The 15,934-nt window shown below is 37.3% G+C and overlaps 1 protein-coding gene across 2 annotated transcripts in view; it reads left to right on the top strand.

Annotated features, from left to right (window-relative positions):
* The window catches only part of GRID2 (glutamate ionotropic receptor delta type subunit 2), a 1,432,440-nt gene that overhangs the window by 1,055,948 nt on the left and 360,558 nt on the right, over window positions 1–15,934 (top strand). For both annotated transcript variants that reach the window (XM_053901394.1, XM_019464250.2), the window contains exon 9: window positions 8,997–9,098. In XM_053901394.1, the coding sequence (XP_053757369.1) occupies window positions 8,997–9,098 (102 nt within the window). The remainder of the gene's footprint in view (window positions 1–8,996; window positions 9,099–15,934) is intronic.

The raw sequence follows: 15,934 nt of genomic DNA, 5'->3' as shown, positions 1-15,934 counted from the left end.
TTTTGGCCAGGAGCCGTACTCTTCAAGAGGATTTTGCATTGTTGAGAGGGCTTTCCCCTCCCCACTAGGTAATGTTTTATCCCCTCAAGTTTCAACAGTTTATATTTCATGGGTATTTTGTGGTTCTTCTTTTCATGAGATAGTATAGTTATACGTCTTAAAATGAGTCTTAGAATATAAGAAGCCCCCATCATAGGTTATGTTTTACTCTTATTGTTGCTCTAGTTGTTGTTGTTATATAACTGTTCAAATGGTAGGACTAGTATGATGACTTATTTTATTCTCTACCAGGTTAGGTAATGCCATCATTCCTCATACTGAAGGCTTCTGAAAAGCATTCCTCGATCTCTATTATGTAGAGCTTATCCTCTCTGCACCCAGGAAGAATGAGATTTGCAAGTCTACATTTCCAAAAACAAACAAACAAAATTCAGTAGCAGGCAGCAAAGCATCGTGGCTATATATTGAGATCCCCATTTAAGGCACTGTTTAAGAAATAGTCAACAATCCCTGCAAGATGTGTTAAGTTTCCTCTTTAAAAATCATCTAAATTTGTTCATTATTCAATAAACATGGAAGTCCTACTTTGGGCCGAGAAATATGTATTTAAGAAGGTGGTGAGGAGACAAATACAGTAATTTTTCCTGATTTCATGGAAACTCACAGATAACTGGTGTGATAAATGTTAATGTATAAAAGAGAGGAACATGATCCCATCCTGGAGGGACATGAGCTAACCTAGGGGGTGGAAACAGGTAGTCAGGGAAGGTTGATACTAACCTATAGATGTTTACATTGAGATCCAAAAGATGAGTAAGAGTGAATTCAGGAATTCTTTGAAGAATGGCATGTATCTAGTATTCTTCCCATTAAGGAAAACTGTATATTCAAAACCATTGGTTCACAAATTTGGCTGTACTTTAGAATCATCTTGGAAACTAACAGATACCAATGCCTGTATCTCATGCCCAGAAATTCTGATTTAATTGGCATGGCATATAATTTGGCATTGTTTTTATTTGTTTTCATTTTTAACTCCCAAGTAGTTCTGATCTACTTCAGTGTTTCAGAAACAACGTTTAAATCCTTAAGGCAGGAGGTTGATGTCTAGCTCAAGAAACTGAAGGAAGACTAGTATGGTTGGAGTTCAAAAACAGAGAGAATATGATGTGGCATGAAATAGTAAATGTAAAGTGACAAATCACACAGGTCTTGGCTGGCCACATTAGAAGTTTGGTCTTTCTCTTGATAACAATGGAAAACTTTGGAAAGATTTTAAGCAGAAGGCATCATATCTAAATTTATATTTATGTTGCAATGTAGAGTGAAGATGGTAAAAAAGAAGCAGTGAAGTTAGCCTGGACTAGGGTGGTGGCAAGGAGATGGAGTTAAATGGATTTGAGCGTTTGTTTTTGGAGGTGAAATTAGCAGATGGCAATGGATTAGATATGTATGCTTGTAAAACAAATTTGTCAATTTCTGGCTATTGGAAGAATGATGGTAGGGGGTAGATTATGAGTTTAATCTTTTAGATATTTGAAGTGCCTTTGAGATATCTAAGCAGAAACATCGAAGAGATAGTAGAATATAAAGAGAAGTCTAAACTTGAGATTTTAGATTGGGAACAAAGATCTACAGTTCAATAGCAATGTTTACATTAAACTTTGTGAGTGCGCATTAACCTGGTAATTTCAAAACCTAATTATTTTACTTGTGAAAAACACCGTGATAGGCACTGGGCACACAAAGGTAATTAAGGTGGTGCTCCTGTCCTTAAGTGGTTAATTATTTAATGGACAAGATAAGAAAGACAGAGAATTCTAATGTAGTTTTAAAATTAAGAGTCCCCCTTTAAAACATCTCAAGATAGAAAAGAATGAAAGAGAAGATAATCCAGCAACTTTTATCAGGTTGTAACCACTAAATGCTAAAATATTATTAGAAAAAAATTCTTTTTTTAAGAATTTTTTTAATGCTTATTTATTTTGGGGGGAGAAAGCAAGAAACAGTGTGAGTGGGGGAGGAGCACAGAGACAGGGAGACATAGAATCTGAAATAGGCTCCAGGCTCTAGGCTCTGAGCTGTCAGCACAGAGTCCGATGCAGGGCTTCAACACACAAACCGTAAGATCACGACCTGAGCCAAAGTCAACACTTAACCAACTGAGCCACCGAGGGCACCCCAGAAAAAAAAAATTCTGACCAGAAAGAAAAGGAAAGCTAATAGAATATGAGTGAGGGGAATCACCCCTGAAGAATCACAAAAATTGGCAAGGGTACAATATGATAGCAGGACACTATCTCAGACAGAGGATGTTTTGTTTTTTCATTCAATTTGAACTGGAGAGGCAAAAAAGAAGGAGTAGAAGGAGGAGGCAGAGGAGGAGGAAAAGGGGGAAGGGGAGGAGGAAGAAGAAGAGGGATTAGGAGGATAGGAGGGGAGGAAGAAGGAGACGAAGAAGGAGGAGGTGGAGAAGAAGAGAAGGAAGAAGAGGACAGCAGAGATTTTATTGAATGAATTAATTTATCAGTTGTTTATTAGGACCTACCAAGTACCAATACAGTGATAAGGGCCATGGGTGCAAGAATAGACAAGGTAGGCATTATTCTGGATTCACAGAGTTTATAGCCTCCTATCTTATTTCAAACAAGAAAAATAAAATTGCCTGTTTATTCGAGAAAGTGTCCCTAGCTAGCTTTTGCAAAAGAAGCCGGTAAAAATGATGCCTTCAACCAATAAGGTTAAGTAGCCATTCTATGAGATTGCATGGGTGTTTAAAGCAAGTTTTAGAGCAGTGCTTCTCAATCTTGGCTATAGGTTGAAATTGCCTGGAAAGCCATAAATAATACTGATGCCTGGATGCCATCCCTGGAGATTTGGACTTAATTGTTCTGAGTTTGAGCTGATACATCAGAAGTTTTAAAAACTTTCAGGTGATTCTAATATGCAGCCAGAGTTGAGAACCACAACTTTAGAGGCATGCTCCCTCACTGAAACCAGTAAGTGACTCCGAATGATGATGCTGAACCAGGAACAACAGTGCTGATTATATAGGAATGATAATAATAAACATTGCATTAGTCTTCATGTGCCAGGAATGCTTCTAAATATTTAACATATATTAAGTCAGTTAATAGTCTCACTAACCCTATGAAGAAGCCACTTTTATTGTTCCTGTTTGAGAGGTGAGAAAACTGGGGCCCAACAGCACATGCCCAGCAGGTATCAGAGTAGGTGCCTGAACCTAAGCAGTCTGGTTCCAGAGTTTCTGATCTTAGTGTCTATGATCTACTGCCTCTAAATATAGTATAATAATAATTTTAGACCAAGAAGAATGATAAAAAAGGGAAACTTATAATTGTAGAGTATTATTAAATCAGTCAAATGCCAGTTGATAACTGAAGAGTGGTTATTATGGCTGCATAAAACATCTTTGAGCTATTTTTTCGTGTGTGTGTGTGTGTGTGTGTGTGTGTGTGTATCTTCTCAAATTGCTATTTTGTGGAAATCAGCTAAATTCATCTTATTGCACATAGTATAGAAATTTTGTTTTCGGCATCAATACAGGGAAATGTAAGCAGTTGAGTCAGGTGATTTTTTTTTTCAAAGACATTTTCTCCTGAAGGAAACTCAAGTGCTAAGGCTATTTCATGTAATCTAAAGAAGGTCTACTACTTCATGGTAATGACCAAGCTGTAGGAACAGAATCTTAGGAGGAAATAATCATCCCCAAGGGGCAAGTCCTGCAAACTTAACCTGTTTTACAGGTGGAAATATCACACACACACACACACACACACACACACACACACACACACAAATATTATTGGAGGGATTACTGACACACTACATTCCTGTATATATCAAAGAAAAAACATTCCCATTTACCATTATGAAACATGCATCTGAGTCAACCTGCCGTATGTATTTTTTTACACACTCTATCCCATTACAGAAGTAATATCGACCAAATAAATGCTGTGCATATCTACATGGTTAGCTCTCAGCTACTTTGCCTATGCCTCATTCTTCCTCTTCTTTCCTCTGAAGGCTGAGAAAGCAAATAAAGGAAATGTAGTGGCTGGCAGCACACAGCCTGCGGTACAGTGGGTATTTTGTATCCTGCAGCTGGAGCTTTGGTACTATGGCCAGGCTTCGTTTGTTCCATATGAATACAAGCTACTAAATGTAGAGAATCCATTTGGCATTCAATTAAGAGCTCTCTTGACTCCTGTTATTAAAGCCTATAACTATTAAGCGTAAAATTAAAGTTGAACAGTTCAGCTCTTTTTGACATTATAACACCGCCTGAAAAATAGTGATGCAAAACCAAGTCAAACGTCATCCTTTAAAGCCCATGGACAAATGAAAAGAGGACATATTGAAGGAAAAGAGTAAATATCTAAAACTTGGCCATTTGCTAATGACATAACACATGATGTTAGAAACGTATTACTGTTCCCATGCAAATACAGCAACCATTTTGTTGAACACAAGATACTACCTTGATTTTAACAGAGAGCTACAAAATTATTATTGCTAAAACTCCAGTGAAGGAAATAATTAAAGCATTAAGCATTTTTAAGGTTTTAAAGTGATTTTAAGCAATAACCAAAAAATACTATAGGAAATCAATATACCGTAATTGAAAGGAAATTGAATTGGTCCTTATTTTTTAATCCCTTCTAAATTTTCTCTAGACTGCCAGACCATGGGAGACAGTGAATCTTGTTTTGCCATCAGCAGTATGACTTTCTGTAAATCTCATGTGCTGCAGGGGCCACTTTTATTATTTTTTACTTAGAAAGTGCTCAGCTGAATAGATAGTATTATAAGATTTTGTGTGCATTATCTATATTAGTCCCTGGACTCATTGTTATAAAAAAAAGAAGAAGAAGAAGGAAAAGAAACAAAAACAAAAAACACAGCCAAGCACAAGCAACCTTCTCCACATATCCAGAAAAGCCAAGTTAATAGAATTTCAAACAATGAAGCCACAGAAGTTCTTAGATAAGCCTCACGCTTGAATTTAAATGGAATTCTTCTATTTTTTTCTTTTTTTCTTTTTAATCAAACACTATGCCAGTCAATCTTACTATGCTGCAAGGAATATGACCCATTGTAGATACAAATTCAGTTTGAATTTGTGTGAACTTCACTCATTTGTATTGCTTATTATTGGACGGAGCTATTACAATCAAACAGAATAGCTTGAAGGGAACCTCAGGGAGATGAGTGGATATGAACAGAAATTAAAGAATCTTAAAATTTGAAAATTCCTTCAAAAAGATGTGAATAATCAACATTTTCTATGTGTGTTGCTGTTGTTTCTTTCCTCGTTTATCTTCAGTATACATTTGGAGAAGCATCAACAGACCTTAAGATAAATGAAATGCATCCCACACTTATCTTTAGTATGTTGGTAACACAAAGTAGAGATTTCCAGAAATATTTTTGAGACTGTCTTGTCCGTTTCATTTATCTACTCCTTTCCTTATTCTACTCAACGCCTCTGGATGGCTTAAGTGAATAAAAGCACACTGGAAGGAGCACAGCCTCTCAATCCTCAGTTTTCTCTTCTGTAAAATGTAGATAATAATGTTACCTTTCTCACGGTGCTGTTTTGAGAACTAAATTAATCAATCTAAGTAAAGACCTTGGAGGACTGGTATATACTATGTACTATGTACACATTATATTTCTTTAATAAAAGTGGTAATTGTGATGATTTGCCTTTTAAACTGTATTGCCAAAATGTGAATTCTCTAGCTGTTATAGAGAGGCAGCTACTTAACTGGTCTGAGCTTTCTTTTTTTTTATTATAAAATAGGAATAATATTTTCTATACCTACCTCAAATAGATCACATTTATGAAAACAATTCATAAGCTATAAAACAGCACTGCAATTGAAGCACTGGAATCTGGACTTTTAGAAGCACTAGTTTAGGGGCACCTGGGTAGCTCAGTCAGTTAAGCATCTAATTCTTGATTTCGACTTCAATCATGATCTCACGGTTTGAGTTTGAGTCCTACATGAGGCGCCATGCACTGACAGTGCAGAGCCTGCTTGGATTCTCTCTCTCTATCTGTCTGCCCCTCCGCCACTTGCACTCTGTCTCCTGCTCTCTCTCCCTGTTCCTTTCTCTCTCTTTCTCTCTCTCGAAATAAATAAACTTAAAAATATATATTAAAAAATAAATAACAGTATTAGTTTAAATCCTAGTTTCATCTCTTAGTAGTTATGTGACTTGAGATGAGCCCTTAGTGTCTATGCCTTGTTTTCTATTGTTATAAAATAATAATTGTAACACTACCTTCTCATGAAGTTTTTTTTTTTTTTCATAAAGTTATTTTGAGGCTTAAATGAGATCATGTATGAAAAGCTTAGTATCAGGGCTAACACTTAGAAAGTATTCTGAAAAATGTAAAAGAAATAGTTCTATTCAATATAAGAAATAAGTATTATTTTAATTTCTAAATAATATTTTGTTGTGCTCCATTTTGATATGTGATAAGTAGATATATTTTATTTCTAGTTTTCAGATAATCTGTATTCTAAACTTTCACTATCTCAAAATTCAGTCTCTGAAACTCATAGTTCTTGGTGTCCATAGCTAATAGCTAACATTAAGTGTTAGAGTTTATGCATATGAAGGAAGAACTGAATTAAGTAAAAAGTGTCACCAAACCTGAAATCCAGACTGCTGTTATGATGAACAGGAATAACTTTACAAGTGCTATGATCAAAGGACATATGAGTCAGATAGCAAGAAAAGAGAGAGAGAATATAGAGATGGGAAAGACCTTCATCAGGTAGAGGAGACAATGATGTCTTGTAATATATATGAGAAAGAAGAAAGAATTTGGCCACATTTTTTTGTGGGTGAGGAAAAACATCATATATGGTCACATCATATATGTGTATAAATAATGTTTAAGTTATTGTCCAGGTCTGAAGACAAATGCTTTCTTATTGTTATTTCAAAAACCCAAATGTTTCAGTGCCTTAGAACTTTTAAACCATTGACTATATTTAGTTATGTTTAAAGGAAGACATAATTAAGAAGAAGCTGGAGATTATATATTTTTAAATATTTGTCCAGAGCATTGTTAAAAACAAACTGCTGAGCGAGTTTTGTTGTTATTCCAGTGGTAAATATTTTGACCAGTCCATATACCAAAATGCTATGATCAAGTTTGCATTAATAGATGGCATTTATTCAGGCAAACCGACAGTCAATTCACCAAGGCAGACAAAAAAAAAAAAAAAAAAAAAAGAAAGAAATCCTTATATTTACTTTGGCAGCTTAGACATGTTTACCTTGAACAAGATGATGTCCTAAAAGCTATCCATGAAGCTTAGAATTAAGTAATAGAATTGTAGAAGGTGGATAGTGTGCTAGGTCTCCACTTACGGTTGTAAATCACTGTTTCCGCCAATATTAATTCATCTAAGAAAATAAAATCTTGAAAAGTTACTAGAAAAAGCGCACATCAAGGAATGTAATTGGGCATAGACTCTGGTTGACCTCAGAAGAGAACAAAAACTCAAAAGAAATTTCATAAGGTTTTAAATGTGACGAGAGGACTACAATATCTCTGATAATTAGACTCTCAACACATTTGGATTTGCTAATGGGATCTAAGTTTCTAATTAGACTTTTTAGGTAACTAAGAATGGCATACCATTGTATGAATTTAATGTGCTTTTAGAGTTGAAACCTACAATTAGCAGCCTTTTCCAAATTATTTTAATACAGGAAAAGCTGGCTTTTTGTTTATATTGTGACATACTTTCTCTTTAGATCTATGCACATTTCAGGTTTCTTAATTAAAGCCCTTTTGGGGACTCACAGAGAAACTTGAGTTTTAATAGGAAGCACCTAAATCTTTGATTTGTGAAGGAGACTTGCCAGTGTGTCAACAACTCTGGAAACCACAAACACAATGCAATACGAGGAAATAAATCAGCTTTCAGGAGGAAGCCACAGAAATAACCAGGGCTCCCTATAAACCATTCAGTCAATCAAAACAGTCTCCAAATATGACTGAAGGTCTGTTACATTTTTAAAGCATGCAAATATGGGTAGGTTCCCAAAAGTGAAGGCTCGTGGATCTGGTATCAGAATTAATAGCATGGCATTTCTTCCCAAGATGTGTATAATAGCATTCTTTGCAGCTTTGCTCACTGAGTTATCTGCTAATTCAAGTCACAACATCTCTTTTTTTTCTCTCATTTCAGAATTGAGAGTCATCAATTTTTATCCCCTTGTGATTTAGAGGCAGTGATTTTAAAAATGGTAGCCCTTAGATTTGGATGTTACAAGAGATAAGAACTGCATGAGGATGTAAAATTAAATCAGTATTTGGAGTGTAAAGAGCAGTGAATCATTGCAAGACTTTAAGGGAAATGCTGCTGCCAAAATATCCCCAGGAAATTGATAGCACTGACAAAAAAGGCAAATTATATTGTTGTATGTACTATGAATATTTGAAAACAACAAAGCTATATCCATGACTTTTTCCCTCAACTAAAAGCAGTAACCCTTCTAACCGTATTAAAAATCTTGTAGTTTTTCTAGTAAAAGCAGTGTAATATCTAATTAAAACCATTGAAATTATAAGAAAATCTAACGTGTGCAATAACTGATCTATTAGAACAGACATTATACTAAAATTATATGCACTATTATTTTTCCAATTAGTGCATAACTGGGATTGAGTTATTGGTGTATTTATAACTCCTTGTTAAGTCATATGTCCTTAGTGAGTCTGCTAAAGCATATTGGATACTGTCATATGCCATAGAGTGATACTTAAAGGCAGGAAATGGAATTTCTGATTGCTTCATTTGCTATTAAAAAGAAAAACCTATTCAGGACCCTTCCTGTACCAGTTATTCTGAGAGACATCACACGATTTTCTGAAAGATCTTTGCCGAGGTGATTGGATTGTTCTTCAGTGAGGAGAGTGACCAAGCTATTTCATCTTTCAGCTTGGGTGCTGGAATCCTGTCACAGGGCTGAACGGGTCACTGACTGACAAGAAACTGGAGAATAACATGCGTGGAGTGGTTCTCCGTGTGGTGACTGTTCTGGTAAGTCTTGTGGAGGCTTGTGGTTTTGGCTTCTGGAAGTTACTGTATGCTTTGTTTTTCTATGTTTTATTAAGTCGTGCCATCATCTTAAAAGAGCATTTAACAAATCCTGACTATGCTTTCTAAGATATTTCAACAATCATATTTTCCAACCTTCAATTTATATGGATCAGAGTCAGATTTTTGCAGGCTTTACTTTTAATTACAGTGCTTTCGTCAGTAACTGTCTCAGACACTTTAGGCCCAATTTCCATCCTTCTGTGGTTTCCTACACATGGTAAAGTAAAGGTCTCCCTCAGGCATTCTCTCACTGTAAGCATGCACAAATGAGGGTAATCATGCCAAACTAGGGTAGAGTTGACCAAATGCAGTAATTTAGTAATACTAAAACATTGGCAGAATACAGTGCTTTTCCAGGAAGAACCTACTTCAAAGAAAGATCATCCAGTTGTTTAATAAATATTTATTGAGAATCAACTGTTTTTAAGCTCAGTGCTGATTACTGGGGACATTGATGAATGAAGAAATAGATGTGATTCTGTCTTTATGAAGCTTACCAACTATTGATTTTGTGAGTGTTACATGTAAATTCTGTAAATTTCAAAATGTCCGTAGTTGTGAACTTTTTCTTCAGAAAAACCTACTTGTTTTTAAACTTGAAAAAAAATTTTTTTTCTGTAGGCTAAATTATAGAATTAGTAGACGGAAGAAACACAGTCTTTTTGACAAATTGATGCCAACTGAGTATCAAAGTTTATAACAGCAATGGCTGCCCCTTATAAATTGTTTAATAACAGTTAAGTAGACTCCACATAATTTCATTATTTAAAAAAAGACCTGTGATATTCTCTATAAGACTACATTCAAATGAGTAGTCTATCCCCCTTTTTGGTACCTATAATTTATTCCTAGTTATTGTTTTGATAAGATGTTTGCTTCTTCACCAAATAATTATGAATACTTGACCACTTGAAGGTAATGGTGCTTCTGTATGTGCCCAAGGCTGTGTTATGCATATGCATTGATGTGCTAATACTAAAAAAAAAAAAAGACATTTAAAGTGCAGTGAACTATTAATAGTCCTCTCTAGTTATTAACATGAAATCTCAGGAGACAACTTCAATAAAAAACAATACACATGCTTTGTTTTTGTCTTTGAGATTCATATTTCTAAAGCAAGCTAGCTTCATTTAGTCACTAAGCAAATATTAATTTAATACTTTACTATACAAAAGACTCAGTAATGGATATAAAATGAATAATACATATACCTATGTAATAGGTATATATATTCACCTTATAGGTATATTCATACCTCAAGATATACATAGAATCTTGTTGGGAGATGCATATACAAAATAATACAACCAAGAATTATTAAGTACTTTCTATATGCCAGGTACTTTATGAAGTTTTTTGTCTGTATTATTTTATTGAGTCTTCACAGTATTTCAAAGAAATAGATAATTTTCTGATTCCAAGGATGAGGAAGAGGAAACTGGGACATACAGGAGTTGGTTGGAAAAAAATGTGGAGGATATACTGATAGTAAGTAGCAGAGATAGTTAGGATTCAACTCCAAGAAGTCTGACTGACTCTAGACCTCTTAATTTCTTCCCTCTTAACATTATACTGTACCCTTGTCTACTCTTCCTGTGATATGTGTGAGAATTGAGGTATCTATAGGATTTTACTTCACTTGAGAGTTAAAAATCCATAACTCTGAGTAAGATGACAGTGAGTTTAATAGGAAACCTTCATATGGCCAATTATTTTAAATTCATTTCCAGGCTGAACAAAATGATTGCGATTTTGTGCATGAAATGGTATTACTCCTTTACACAGTGGTAATGCGTGCATGTCCCAGTCTCACCTTCATGACTAGTAATGGTCACTGTTACCTGTAAGATTAGCCCTGCACAGATCCCAAACATGGTTAGTGAGTGGAAATATGGAAACAGTGTTTCCCCAGGTCCTCTGTGAGGAAATGTGGATTTATCAGTTACGTAAAAGGTCCTTGCACTTGTTACTCTCCCAGAATATGCAGCCATTGTACTTAATAGTTTGGTAGGCTTACTGTTTCTTCCCATAATTCCTGTTTGAGTGGAAACCAGCCATGACTTTCTTATTTATTTCCTACAAACACTCTTCCAGTCCCGCTCTTACTTACATGGCCTCACAGGTTTCTACCACCAACACTAAGAATCACTGTCCCCTCAACCCACCCAGCAACTCCAAAATTTTGACTAAATCCCGAAACTTAGATTTGTTTTTTAATAAACTTGATTTGACCATATAAATGCCACTTTCTTGTATTCCATGTACTTGTTTTCAATGCTCTCAACAAGGGAGAAGGAGGAGGAAGGATTCCTGTGTAAAGCTTTTGAGGGGAGGTCTTTCAGGTTTTATTGCATCCTAACGGCAATCTGATCCCAGTTTGACACATACTTCCTTTAGTGCTGAGGATATTTCTGCTATAATGACACACAGGTTAATAAAATTGATTTTCTTTACCTAAATTTTGAAGCCCCCATTCTTATCACTATTAATGATAGTTCATGGACTTAAAAGGAATAATCTGATAACTTATTTTTTATTTATTTACTTATTTTCAAGTTATTTAACATACAGTGTAGCCTTGACTTCAGGAGTAGAATCCAGTGATTCATCACCCACATACATACACCACCAAGTGCTCATCCCGACAAGTGCCCTCCTCAATGCCCATCACCCATTTCCCCACCTACATCAACCCTCAGTTTGTTCTCTGTATTTAAGAGTCTCTTGTGATTTGCTCTGATATTTATTTTAAATGAAATAATTCAGCACAATACCATGTATGATCCCATTAGAAAATAAATGGTACATACAAATGGTTAATTGGAAAGAGTCAAATAAAGAGATTATTAAGAAGGATGCAAATAGGGTTGAGAAAAACAAGGGAAGATGGCAGCTTAGGAGGATGCTGGGCTCACCGCGCATCCTGCTGATCACTTAGATTCCACCTACACCAGCCTAACTAACCCAGAAAACCACCAGAAACTAGCAGAATGGAGTCTCCAGAGCCAAGCGCAGATGAGAGGCCCTCGGAAGAGGGTAGGAAGGGCGGAGAGGCGGTGCGCGCTCCACAGACTGGCGGAAGGGAGCCGGGGCTGAGGGGCGGCCCGCCAGCCAAGCAGAGCCCCGAGTCTGGCTTGCAAAAGCGGAGGGGCTGGACAGAGTGTGTTCCGACAGCAAGCGGGACTTGCTTAGCATCTGGGAGTTCATAAGTTAACAGCTCTGCTTGGAAAGTAGGAAGGCTGGAGGACAAAGGGAGGGAGACTTGCTGAGCCCTGGGACGACAGAGCTCAGTTTGGCGGGGAACAAAGGCGCTCGCCAGCGCCATCTCCCTCGCCCATCCCCCAGCCAAAATCCCAAAGGGAACCAGTTCCTGCCAGGGAACTTGCTTGCTCCGCCGCAAACACCCAACTTGGTTCTTCTGTGGAGCCACCCCTCCAGCAGCGGGTCTGACTCCCTACCGCTGCCACAGGGCCCCTCCTGAAGTGGATCACCTAAGGAGAAGCGAGCTAAGCCTGCCCCTCCTGCCCCCTGCACCTTGCCTACCCAGCCCAGCTAATACGCCAGATCCCCAGCTCCCCAAACCTGCCAGTGTGCAAGTAGCCCAGATGGGCCACACCACCCCACAGTGAATCCTGCCCCTAGGAGAGGGGAAGAGAAGGCACACACCAGTCTGACTGTGGCCCCAGCAGTGGGCTGGGGGCAGACATCAGGTCTGACTGCGGCCCCGCCCACCAACGCAAGTTATACACCACAGCACAGGGGAAGTGAGCTGCAGGTCCACACCACTCCAGGGACTATCCAAAATGACCAAACGGAAGAATTCCCCTCAGAAGAATCTCCAGGAAATAAAAACAGTTAATGAACTGATCAAAAAGTATTTAAACAATATAACAGAAAGTGAATTTAGAATAATAGTCATAAAATTAATCGCTGGGCTTGAAAACAGTATAGAGGACAGCAGAGAATCTCTTGCTACAGAGATCAAGGGACTCAGGAACAGCCAGGAGGAGCTGAAAAACGCTTTAAATGAAATGCAAAACAAAATGGAAACAACGACGGCTGGGATTGAAGAGGCAGAGGAGAGAATAGGTGAACTAGAGGATAAAGTTATGGAAAAAGAGGAAGCTGAGAAAAAGAGAGATAAAAAAATCCAGGAGTATGAGGGGAAAATTAGAGAACTAAGTGATGCACTAAAGAGAAATAATCTACGCATAATTGGTATCCCAGAGGAGGAAGAGAGAGGGAAAGGTGCTGAAGCTGTACTTGAAGAAATAATAGCTGAGAACTTCCCTGACCTGGGGAAGGAAAAAGGCATTGAAATCCAAGAGGCACAGAGAACTCCCTTCAGACGTAACTTGAATTGATCTGCACAACATATCATAGTGAAACTGGCAAAATACAAGGATAAAGAGAAAAATCTGAAAGCAGCAAAGGATAAACGTGCCCTAACTTATAAAGGGAGACCTATAAGACTCATGACTGATCTCTCTTTTGAAACTTGGCAGGCCAGAAAGGATTGGCATGATATCCTCAATGTATTAAACAGAAAAAATATGCAGCCGAGAATCCTTTATCCAGCAAGTCTGTCATTTAGAATAGAAGGAGAGATAAAGGTCTTCCCAAACAAAAACTGAAGGAATTCGTCACCACTAAACCAGCCCTACAAGAGATCCTAAGGGCGATCCTGTGAGACAAAGTACCAGAGACATCACTACAAGCGTAAAACATACAGACATCACAGTGACTCTAAACCCATATCTTTCTATAATAACACTGAATGTAAATGGACTAAATGCGCCAACCAAAAGACATAGGGTATCAGAATAGATAAAAAAACAAGACCCATCTATTTGCTGTCTACAAGAGACTCATTTTAGATCTGAGGACACCTTTAGATTGAGAGTGAGGGGATGGAGAACTATTTATCATGCTACTGGAAGCCAAAAGAAAGCTGGAGTAGCCACACTTATATCAGACAAACTAGACTTTAAATTAAAGGCTGTAACAAGAGATGAAGAAGGGCATTATATAATAATCACGGGGTCTATCCATCAGGAAGAGCTAACAATTATAAATGTCTGTGCGCCGAATACAGGGCCCCCAAATATATAAAACAATTACTTACAAACATAAGCAACCTTATTGATAAGAATGTGGTAATTGAAGGGGACTTTAACACTCCACTTACAGAAATGGATAGATCATCTAGACACATGGTCAATAAAGAAACAAGGGTCCTGAATGACACATTGGATCAGATGGACTTGACAGATATATTTAGAACTCTGCATCCCAAAGCAACAGAATATACTTTCTTCTCGAGTGCACATGGAACATTCTCCAAGATAGATCATATACTGGGTCACAAAACAGCCCTTCATAAGTTTACAAGAATTGAAATTATACCATGCATACTTTCAGACCACAATGCCATGAAGCTTGAAATCAACCACAGGATAAAGTCTGGAAAACTTCCAAAAGCATGGAGGTTAAAGAACACCCTACTAACGAATGAGTGGGTCAACCAGGCAATTAGAGAAGAAACTAAAAAATATATGGAAACAAACGAAAATGAAAATACAGCAATCCAAACGCTTTGGGATGCAGCAAAGGCAGTCCTGAGAGGAAAATACATTGCAATCCAGGCCTATCTCAAGAAACAAGAAAAATCCCAAATACAAAATCTAACAGCACACCTAAAGGAAATAGAAGCAGAACAGCAAAGGCAGCCTAAACCCAGCAGAAGAAGAGAAATAATAAAGATCAGAGCAGAAATAAACAATATAGAATCTAAATAAACTGTAGAGCAGATGAACGAAACCAAGAGTTGGTTTTTTGAAAAAATAAACAAAATTGACAAACCTCTAGCCAGGCTTCTCAAAAAGAAAAGGGAGATGACCCAAATAGATAAAATCATGAATGAAAATGGAATTATTACAACCCATCCCTCAGAGATACAAACAATTATCAGGGAATACTATGAAAAATTATATGCCAACAAATTGGACAACCTGGAAGAAATGGACAAATCCTAAACACCCACACTCTTCCAAGACTCAATCAGGAGGAAATAGAAAGCTTGAACAGACCCATAACCAGCGAAGAAATTGAATCGGTTATCAAAAATCTCCCAACAAATAAGAGTCCAGGACCAGATGGCTTCCCAGGGGAGTTCTACCAGACGTTTAAAGCAGAGATAATACCTATCCTTCTCAAGCTATTCCAAGAAATAGAAAGGGAAGGAAAACTTCCAGACTGATTCTATGAAGCCACTATTACTTTGATTCCTAAACCAGACAGAGACCCAGTAAAAAAAGAGAACTACAGGCCAAATTCCTGATGAATATGGATGCAAAAATTCTCAATAAGATATTAGCAAATCGAATTCAACGGCATATAAAAAGAATTATTCACCATGATCAAGTGGGATTCATTCCTGGGATGCAGGGCTGGTTCAACATTCGCAAATCAATCAACGTGATATCACATTAATAAAAGAAAAGATAAGAACCATATGATCCTGTCAATCGATGCAGAAAAGGCCTTTGACAAAATCCAGCACCCTTTCTTAATAAAAACCCTCGAGAAAGTCGGGATAGAAGGAACATACTTAAAGATCATAAAAGCCATTTATGAGAAGCCCACAGCTAACATCATCCTCAATGGGGAAAAACTGAGAGCTTTTTCCCTGAGATCAGGAACACGACAGGGATGCCCACTCTCAACGCTGTTGTTTAACATAGTGTTGGAAGTTCTAGCATCAGCAATCAGACAAC

This window comes from Panthera pardus, unplaced genomic scaffold (assembly GCF_024362965.1).
Source record: "Panthera pardus isolate Hobbes unplaced genomic scaffold, ASM2436296v1 HiC_scaffold_13, whole genome shotgun sequence".
Taxonomy (NCBI): Eukaryota; Metazoa; Chordata; class Mammalia; order Carnivora; family Felidae; genus Panthera; species Panthera pardus.
The sequence above is the reverse complement of the archived record's forward strand: the minus strand, read 5'-3'. Positions and strand labels throughout refer to the sequence as shown.